At 40.3% G+C, this 9,894-nt stretch overlaps 1 protein-coding gene across 2 annotated transcripts; it reads right to left on the reverse strand.

The window, feature by feature from the left end:
* Positions 1–210: 210 nt before the first annotated feature.
* On the reverse strand, positions 211–9,815 carry LOC117307446. Of its 2 annotated transcripts, none has more exons than XM_033792199.1 (12): positions 9,706–9,815; positions 8,877–9,086; positions 8,292–8,401; positions 7,772–7,910; positions 6,595–6,755; positions 5,840–6,007; positions 4,730–4,860; positions 4,147–4,229; positions 3,693–3,814; positions 2,815–2,893; positions 2,075–2,185; positions 211–1,187 (listed from the first exon to the last, which is right to left on the reverse strand). In XM_033792199.1, the coding sequence occupies exons 2-12, from the start codon at positions 9,060–9,062 to the stop codon at positions 810–812; spliced, it is 1,668 nt and encodes a 555-aa protein (XP_033648090.1). In that variant the 5' UTR covers positions 9,063–9,086; positions 9,706–9,815; the 3' UTR covers positions 211–809. The 2 variants fall into 2 exon arrangements, with proteins under 2 accessions (XP_033648090.1, XP_033648091.1); XM_033792200.1 differs by lacking the exon at positions 9,706–9,815 and adding an exon at positions 9,290–9,309.
* Positions 9,816–9,894: the final 79 nt, after the last annotated feature.

The raw sequence follows: 9,894 nt of genomic DNA on the forward strand, positions 1-9,894 counted from the left end.
CATCAAGAGGTTTGTGTGACCTTCTTGTAGCATAATGCGCTTTTGAATCAGCTTTCTAAGGGGTGCATTTGATTAGCTTCCCTGGGTCGACCCTGGTAAATTCGAATAGCTTTGACGTCATTCCAGGGGCTCACCCGGGTCAGCTTGTGGAGTGGGTCACTTTGGGCCCCGGTGCATGACGTCACCACGAGAGGGTGAGTAATCGTTCGATTAGCTCTTGTCAGGGGCTCACCCGAGTGAGCATCATCGCGGGGTCAACACAGGGAAGCTAATCAAACGCACCCTATGCTTTAGTAGAGTGAGGAGACAACACCCTTTATACAGAGTATCTATTCCATCTGACTATTTGTGGAATATACACTGGGGCATGTTGGTTTATTTAAAAAAAAACTCATAGAGACCCTGACAATATTTACAATATTAAAAACTTCAACATTTCAGAAAATATTAAACCAATACGCAGAAAAAATCTACAATTCGACAAGAAGAAGCAACTTAAACTTTCAGACAATCTCAGCCAATATGATTGGAATCCCTGACAATAAACTTCCAACTACATCTACCCCTCGCTCAATTTTGTTGGCCCTCGCTTAGAGTGCAGACCATGTAAAAAGAGCCAACATAAGGAGGGCCGGGGCCCGATGAGATACGACTGAAATTGTAGCTAATTGTACTGGCGTCACTATTCCATGATCCATACCATTGTATTTACCCTCCACAGACAGATGCATATAACCTGTGTTTCACACATGGATTTCAGATACTTTTGCAAAAGTTCCAAAGATTTGATCTCTGTTCTAAAGTTGTTCTCAATCTTTATTGCCGATTTCTTCCACTACAGCTTTGTGTTCTGAATTCCCTTGCTTTTTAGCGTCTGTATCCTCATGTACACCAATAAAGTCTTCCCCCAACCTTTCAAATTGCAGCGGGTTTTGCTGTGGCAGCTGTTGCTGCAGTGGTGGCTGCTGCTGCTGCTGCTGCTGCTGTGGTGCGATGCCCATCTGTTGCTGTTGCTTCACTTGCTGTTCGAGGTCTTGCTGCTTTTGCTGCAGTTCTAAAATCTGCTGCTGGATTTCTTGTTTCTGAGCCTGCGCATCTTGAAGATGGTCTTGCGGGTGTTTCTTCATGTCTATAGTGTTCTTAATTTTTTTGACAACCACAAAGGGATCTTGGTTCACATTGTTTACCTGTAAATCAAAAAGATGATAGTTTTAGTTTTTAACACAAGTCTCCCTTCATAAAACAATCAGAATAAGACTTTATTAAAGGCTGTTGACACTATTGGTAATTACTCAAAATAATTATTAGCATAAAACCTAACTTGTTAATGAGTAATTGGGAGAGGTTGAGAGTATAAAACATTGTGAGAAACGACTCCCTCTGATCTGCCATAGTTTTTGAGAAAGAAGTAATTTTCCATGAATTTGATTTCGAGACCTCTCTAAACGCACACAACTTTGTGTAACAAGGGTGTTTTTTTCTTTCATTATTATCTCACAAGTTCGATAATCGATTGAGCTTAAATTTTCACAGGTTTGTTATTTTATTTTTTATGCATTTATGTTGAGATACACCAACTGTGAAGGCTAGTCTTTGACAATTACCAACAGTGTCCACTGCCTTTAAAAGTCTATGGAAATCATCACTAAAACAGTCCTAAAGTTTGGGCTTGATTTCATTATCTTTTAAAGACACTGGACACCTTTGGTAATCGTCAAAGACCAGCGGAAACGGATAAGTTTTACAGTGTTTCTTACTTTATTACGCCTTTTAACAAAAAAGGTATTTATGAATGAGAATCAAAGTGTGTTCAATCGGTTTTCAACTAGTGGTTTAAACCTGCCGAGGCCTGGTTCTTGGTAATTTACCTCGACTTTGTCTCGGTAAAATTATCAAGAACCAGGCCTCGTTGGGATTAAACCACTAGTTGAAAACCTCTTCACCACACATTGATTCTCTTAATTTACCATCCCCAAGAAATCATTGAGAAATCATAAATTTCTTATTTGAGATTTGCCTGAAGCTGGTTGTCTGTAAATTGCCTTGTGTGACATGACCATAAGAAATAACTCACTGTAAAAAATTCAAAAGCTCCCGCAGGTGACCTGTTGCTTGAAGGAGGTCCCGCTGTAATGAATCTAGCAATGACTGGAATATCGTCATAGCCCGGTGTGCTCCATGGCTCCTGAGCAATCAAGGGAGGGGAAAAACAAGCCAGCTATTATCTAGTCAAACTGTCACCACTAGAATGAACTGACACACACCTACCATTACCACTAAAAGATTGGGATCAAAGAAATGGGATCTAATGAACCGTGTCCTTCAAAGTTTCTTATAAAGAAACCTTGATGATCTGAACTTGATAAATAAACTGTTCTTAAATGGTTTACTCAAGGTTGATGCAAGTTTGAGAAACTGAAAAACCCATACATTTTCAGTTTTCACAAAAAGACAAAATTCCATCGATTACAAAAGTACCTGGATACGGCACAAACAAGGAAATGCTTTTTCACATTTGAACTTAGTGCATGCTGTGCATTTGAATGTAAATATATACAACTTGTGTGTCAGTTTGGAAAACAAAGTTATCACTACCAATGTTGTAATAAATTATTATCAGAATTTAAAAAGCACAACTCTTGGAGCTTTGAATTTTCATGATGTTGTTCCACAATGTAGAGCATGCCCACTTGACATAGTTGCCTCTGTCCATTAAGTGAAACCAACAGGAGGTTGTTTTTGTTTGAGAAAACAAAAATCTTTGCGCTTGAAAGTTCCAAAGAGGAAACACTTTTTAAGGATGAATACACTTACCAGTTTTGGGAAGAAGATGGCAAGACTCCATGCATACATCTTCAGATTATTAAAAGTTTGAATTGTAAAATACACTAATCTGTAAAGAGAAATAAGTTAATCAATCAATCCGTGGTTGGTGCATCATGCCTGAAGCAGTACAGGAAAACTCAATAAGAACATCATTTTCATCTGGCAACTCACACCTGTTACCTCCATGTAATTCCTTGGTAAACAGATGACTTAATGTCTCAAAAACTACTTCAGAGGGAGCCATTTCTCACATACTATCAATAGCTCTCCAATGCTCGTTACAGAGTAACTTTTATGCTAACAATTATTTTGAGTAATTACCAATCGTTTCTAGTGTCATTAATGAATGTTGTTTGACCTAAAATCGTCCAACCAAATGACAAGGACCAGCCTGGGTGTCATAGAGCAATCAAAACCTGTTGTATGGCCTGTCATTGCCTAGTGGTTAAGAGCACCAGATTCAAACTATGGTGTTTCTGATCAGCAGAGTGTGGGTTTGAGTGCCAGTCTGGACATTGTGTCCTTAAACACACTTAACCATAACCATGATGCTTCATCCTTCGAATGGGACATAAAGCCCTTGGTCCCGTGTGTTGTGTGATACACGTAAAAGAACCCTAGTGCACTTATCGTAAAGAGAAGGGGTTCGCCCCTGGTTTTATTGGCTGCATATTGCACCACAGCACCTTGAAAACAATTACATGGTGTTATGTAAAAGGATTAGGTCTCATAGTTCAAACATAGTCCAACATGCCCTGCAGGAAATACCGTGTGTTACAGTGCCATGGTCGGAGTGCACTGAGTGACAGATATGCACGCTATATTATAAAGAAGCCACTATTATTCCATTATCCATTATACCTTACCTAAAGAAATCCTCGCAAGGTGTTTTGCTTAGGATCATGACGTCATTTTCCTTTGTTGGATTAAGGTACGCCATGGCTGTTGCATTGCCGAGGGTAACCGACAGACCCAATGCATTGTGGACCTGTAAAAAACAAACAAGAAAACGGCTGCATTCACTGTCCACTGAAACATTTTCATGGACTGTCAAACTGAGAAAGACCATGCTGGGGCCACTAACTGTATGTTTGCATTTATACCACAGGTCTTTATGATTGGTAAGCAGTTTACAACAGCTAATTTTCTCATTATGAATTTACAAAAAGTAGTTAATGGTCTGACTTTTCAATCCTAGCAGAGGCATTGTTTTGCATTTATACCATAGCTGTGCTATGCATAGGTCCTTTTGGTTGCCAAGCAGTTTACAACAGCTAATTCTACTAACTTTCTCAATTTAAAACTGATAACATTAATTACCTTTAAAAGATCAGTAAAATAATTTTTCCCTTCATTTTCTCGTCCATACGTTATTGCAGCTAACCTCAAGTGTTCAACCTTACCTACGGGGAGAAATGCACAAAACACTTAAAATAATCAACAACTCCGACTCATGAACAGGGTTCTACACAACGAGTTAGAAAGATGGGGCTGCATGGCACTTGGGAATCAGGTTATGCCCATGGGTTCTGTAGGCACCATTGCCTAGGCCTTTGGCACCAGTGTTGCAATGACCCCAATAAGCACCAGTGTTCCAAATACCCTACGCACCAGTGTGTTCCAAAGGCTCCAATAAGCACCAGTGTTGATATCAAAGTCTTATATAGCGCACGTACATGTATCTACCAAACAAGGTACTCAAGATGCCGAGTATATACAAACTTTCAGAAAGACAGGTTATTGCAGTGATGGATTCTGAGACCCAAAGGCCCTTTTGTTCCAAAGGCCCTAGGCACCAGAGTTCTGTTGGTCCTCATGCACCAGTGTTTTGTAGAACATAGGCACTAGTGTTCCATAGGTCCTAGACACCAGTGTTCCATAGACCCTAGCAACCAGAACTCACCATAGTGCCTGACAGGATTGAGTAATAAATGAGCGTGTGGGTGAACTTGGCTGGCACTGGCTTGCGGCAGAGAATCCCATACCATGTGTGGATATCGCCACTGTTTATCTGTTTCATATACCTTCATGTACCTGGAAAAAGAAAAAAAAATACAATCAACTTCATACAAACTGAATGCTAACGCTGAGTAGCAAATGATCCATTTTTAGTAGCAACTGATACATTTTCTGTGGCATTTTGCTACGCAATACAATTCACTGGTTGGATACTGGAAGTATTTACAGGAATTGACCAACAAAGCCCCTGCAAACAAAAAATCATTTTCTCAAAATAAACAAAATTTTAATTCAGCAGACTGTGCATACTTATTTAACAGTACCAGCCTAGTGTTTAATGGAAAGCCTGATTCACACCATCACAACGACCATGCTCTACAACTTTGTGATTCTGGGTTATGGGTTAACTCTCCCCCCCCCACAGTGTTTACCTTTGTTAGAGACCCTCCCACATCCTCCAAATCTATGGTATTTCAATTTCTATTTGTTGGAACAGTCTGTATGGCTGTAATGAACAGCAACAATGGATGGGGTCCGAAATTAAGGACACAAGTGTCAAAACTGGGACTCAAACTCACACTCCGCTGATCAGAAACATCAGAGCTTCACTGCAATGCGCTTACCGCTCGGACATGACATTCCACTGAAGAACTCTAAGTGTCAAGACCAGGACTAAAACCCATAGTTTGCTGATCAGAAACACCAGAGCTTGAGTCTAGTACGCTTACCGCTCGGCCATGACATTCCACTGAAGGATTTTAAGTGTCAAGACCGAGACTCGAACCCATACTTTGCTGATCAGAAACACCAGAGCTTGAAGGCCGGTTTATAGTCGGTCGCGCAATGATCGCACGATCGAAATCTTGACGCACGATCCTAAAACACAGAGTTTATAGTTATCGCTGAGGCATATAAACTGTGTTTTTTATGATCGCACGTCAAGATTTCCATCACACGACCATCACCCGACCATCGCGCGACTGACTATAAACCAGGCTCAAGTCTTGTACGCTTATCGCTCAGCCATTACATGCCATTAGGTGATTGATCTTACCATTTCATGGAAACATGCATTATATCCAAGAAGATCTCCTCAGTGAGCATTCGGACGTCATGTATCTTAGGGATTACCAGAGAGTGGAATCCTTCAACCTTGAAAGCATTGGCTGCTGTCGCACAGTGCTCCGACTCAATTCGACCAAATGTATCTTCTGCGGTTTTACTGGAGAATGAGAAATATAACTCTGTGACTAAACAAACTTTTCACAAATATTTCACAATATATTTCACAATATAAAAAATAACAGTGGCTTCTTATTAGTATCAATCATATCAACCACTCAGTGACGCTTAAGGCGCTTCAACGTTCAGTTTTTTCATGCAAGGCATTGTGGAGCTAAGTTTTTGAAGTATGAGACCAATTCCCTTAAATAGCACCATGTAATGGTTTACAAGGTGCTGTGGCGCATTATGCGGCCAATCAAACCAAGAACACTGGTCAGTTCCCCTTGCAGTTTATTACTTTATATTTGAAATTGAAAGTCGCATCCTCTCTGAAGGTGATTCATCGTTAAAGGTTGAATGTCTTCGGACTGGCACCCTTAACAAATATTGACAAAATAGGAAGCTAGATAGCTCAGTTGGTAGAATGCTGACACGTTAATACGGAGGTCACAGGTTCATGTCCTACTCTAGTCAATATATTACTTTATCAAACCCAAAAATAGACAACAATATCAAACTTTAGTTGCGTGTGGATTTCTCCACAGAATTCAGAAAGCACTCTGAGACAAAGGTCTCTGAACTCACTATTTATAGTCACATAAGTCACAATTCTTCTCCGACTTCTTTAAGAGCTCGTCCATGAATTCGTCGACGTCCTCGAGGTCACTGATTCCGGGACGCTTACCCCGCAGCGGGTTGAAAAGCGTCTGTTCATGAGTGTACTTGTTGTAAATGGACGTTATGAACTTTTCAAGAAAAATTTGTATAAAGAACAGAGTTAAGTATTAACAACTTTGGCTCGGTATTGACAACAAGCATTATGGGTACAGAAAAGTTTGCGGTAACACCATGTAATAACAATCTCTAAATGAGTTGGGGTGGTTCTGAAAAGAACCGTTGGATTAACTCGACGTTTCGATCAGTATGCTCTGATCGTCTTCTGGCACCCTCGTCTTCTGGCATTCTCCAGAAGACGATCAGAGCATACTGATCGAAACGTCAAGTTAATCCAACGGTTCTTTTCAGAACCACCCCAACTCATTTAGAGATTGTTATTACATGGTGTTACCGCAAACTTTTCTATATCTTACTTCCACCATGCAAAGTTTCAAATCCTACTTAAGCATTATGGGCCTCTGTGCGAGGGTTGTTTTGATTGTTCTGTTGTGAGTAAGCATTCACTAATAGACATTCCATCCTGTAGCGTGCTCTAGACCTACATGGCAACGCCTTGTATCACCAAAGAGGAACAGAAGGGACTGGAAATCATGCTCCTAATATCTCTTTTTTTATGGAGGTTATTGTGTAACCCCAAAATGTCCAGACCTGAAGCAAGCCACATTCTGAATCTTTGCCTAAACATTATACATAGATGTTTTATCATTTATTGTGATTGTGCTCTGTATTATTTTACTGTTGATAGGGCCTGCTACTACATGTACTTTCTGTATTTTTGGTGAGTGCTCGTCCTTTATCAGTAGAGGTTCGTTCCTCCTTCCTCCCCTCCAGGTCCTGATAACTTCATTGCAAACTTAAGAAACTGCTAGGCAGGGCTTAATGGTGCTGCCTACTAGTAGTGGTAAATGTCAAATTGAAATGCTTTATTCCTATCTCCATTTATCAAAATAAAATTTGAAAAAAAATTTACTTTCATTTTCCAGAAGTATAAGTATAACATGTGAATGGTCTTTTGAAGTGTACACTATTAAGAATAGATTCCTCAGGTTCTCGTTTGAACTAAACGACTGACTATGTCTGGTACCTGTAGCCTGGCTTCTTTGAGTAATTCCTCGTCGTTACCCAACCATTTCAGAAACTTGGTCTGGAAGGTCTCTGGTATGATCAGCTGACCGGAGCGTCGGTTAACACTGTAAATGCTCGAGAAGGTGGTGTACATATTGCTGTTGACAGAAAAGAAACTGGATTAAGGTGCCTTGTCAAAACCCCCTGAGCGTTCCTCCGCAGAGAAGTTGAGACTGGACGGCAAATATCGCATTGCTAAGGACCTAGGACAGTCCGCAGAAGAATGGCCATGTGCCTTAAATTGGGCGAAGTTTTATGAGCTATCCATTCCAGGCGCTAAGTAGCTACCGTAAGCACAACAAAAATTATGCTTACAAGAACAACGTTACTAGCCAAAATTCCATGTAACATAATTTGTAACCGGTAGGGCCTATCCTGCATATTTTTGCTTAGCAGAAAATTGTTTTAAAGCAATAGGCCTATATTTTGCTTTCTGAAAGCAGCTCTATGAAATTGGGCTCTGGTGTTCTCAGACCTACCTGCAATCAGCGTGTGAGTAAGTCTCTTTCCATTTCTCAATGAAGTCATCCAACGACGATATTGAAAGCTCACTCTGGATCCCATTGAAGCACACTCGGTGGTACCAATCCTAACAAGCCGAATAACGGATATTGAACAGGAGTAACAAGAGAGTGATAATTAGGGATGGCTGATTCTACGAGCATGGTTGCCCCTATGCACCTGTGAATCCTAAGTCATCCCCCCCAACCCCCCGTGGTGCACCGGGTGCTGTCTCACCATGGTGCAGGCTCATTACAGAAACCCGACCCCCTCCCCCACCCAATGTGTATTTTGACAGAATTTCTTTCTCAATACCCCTCCAAAAATACTTTGCCCCAATGAGCCCCGCCCCCTGTGAGACTAAAAAACCTAAAAATTGAGCAGCGCAATCTGCTTTTGGACCAACTCCTCAATTGCACCCAACACAATGCAGTGCAAACGATCCTTTTAACACTTTAAGTTCTTTGGTTCCCAAGAGCTGCTCAATCTGCAGATTTGGCAAAAGCGTGTGCAATCTGCAGATTGAGCAATTCCTTGAAAATGCACTCTACATTTACACTCACATGATCGTGTTCCACTTTAGATGAGAAGGACACCAGCTGGGTCAGCGGCACATGCCTCCGCTCCAAATCGTAAGATGACAAGATGAACAGGAGATGCATCCAGCCGAAGCAACAGAAGATAATAAAGACGAGCAGAATCAAGAAGAGACGTTTGTTCATCCGTGAACCGGGCATTTTTGCAACCATAGGGCAGAAAACAGCTACAGCTTTCTAAAAGAAAATGGCAGGCTTTTAAATTACAGACATACGAAAAGATCAAATACTGGGCCAAAATTCATAGAGCTGCTTCATTATAACATTTTGCTTTACAATTTCTGGCTTAGAATAGAAGCAATCTAAGTAGGAAATCTGTCAAACAGTACATATTTTTGGCTGGAGAAAGATTAGGTCTATAAATAGTTGCGATAACTTACCCAGTTAACCCTCCTCCCCCGACAGCGATGTAGGGTTACGTTATCGCAACTAGTCTTAAGTAGGAAGTTTAAAAGTTAACCAAAGATCTAACTTTCTTTTGAGGCCTAATAACTCACTGTTTTCACTAAAGACTACAGAATTGTCCTAAAAAATCCCTAATATATTAATCGGATAAATTATAAATAAAGTTAAACCAAGAAAGATCATCATTTTCATAGATGTCTAAAAATTAAAATAAAAGTCTTTAAAAAAGTTTAATAAGAAAGAAGTCTAGCAAAATAAGTCCATTTACATTTAGTACTTTGATTTAGTGCTACATCATTATTTTATTTTTTTCCTTCGACAAAAGTAACGACCAATAAATGTTCATAAGAAAGTCCTCTATTCTTGAAGCAAGTTACAGCTTTTACCTTACCGTGCCATCTGTATGTCTCTACGAAATGATCTTTGAACCCAAAAACGACATGAACTGACCGTCCCGTGAACTTTTTACTTTTTTTAGGGAGTGAAATGTTGACCGAAATGTTGTTGTTTTTAAAGCAGGGCGCCCTCTCTTGTTCATGTCATTAGGAGTAGTCGGAGTACCCATGTACGTGCGGTTTGA

This window comes from Asterias rubens, chromosome 2 (genome assembly GCF_902459465.1).
Source record: "Asterias rubens chromosome 2, eAstRub1.3, whole genome shotgun sequence".
In the NCBI taxonomy this organism is placed as follows: Eukaryota; Metazoa; Echinodermata; class Asteroidea; order Forcipulatida; family Asteriidae; genus Asterias; species Asterias rubens.

Bases quoted from the DNA above. Each gene is read 5' to 3' on its own strand.
- LOC117307446 (XM_033792199.1), bottom strand. From the start codon at position 9,062: ATGGTTGCAAAAATGCCCGGTTCACGGATGAACAAACGTCTCTTCTTG. The intron at 4,861-5,839 runs GTAAGATCAATC...TTCTTTTTCCAG, and splicing joins ATGCATGTTTCCATGAAATG to GTACATGAAGGTATATGAAA. The intron at 4,230-4,729 runs GTGAGTTCTGGT...TTCTCCCCGTAG, and splicing joins CAATCCTGTCAGGCACTATG to GTAAGGTTGAACACTTGAGG.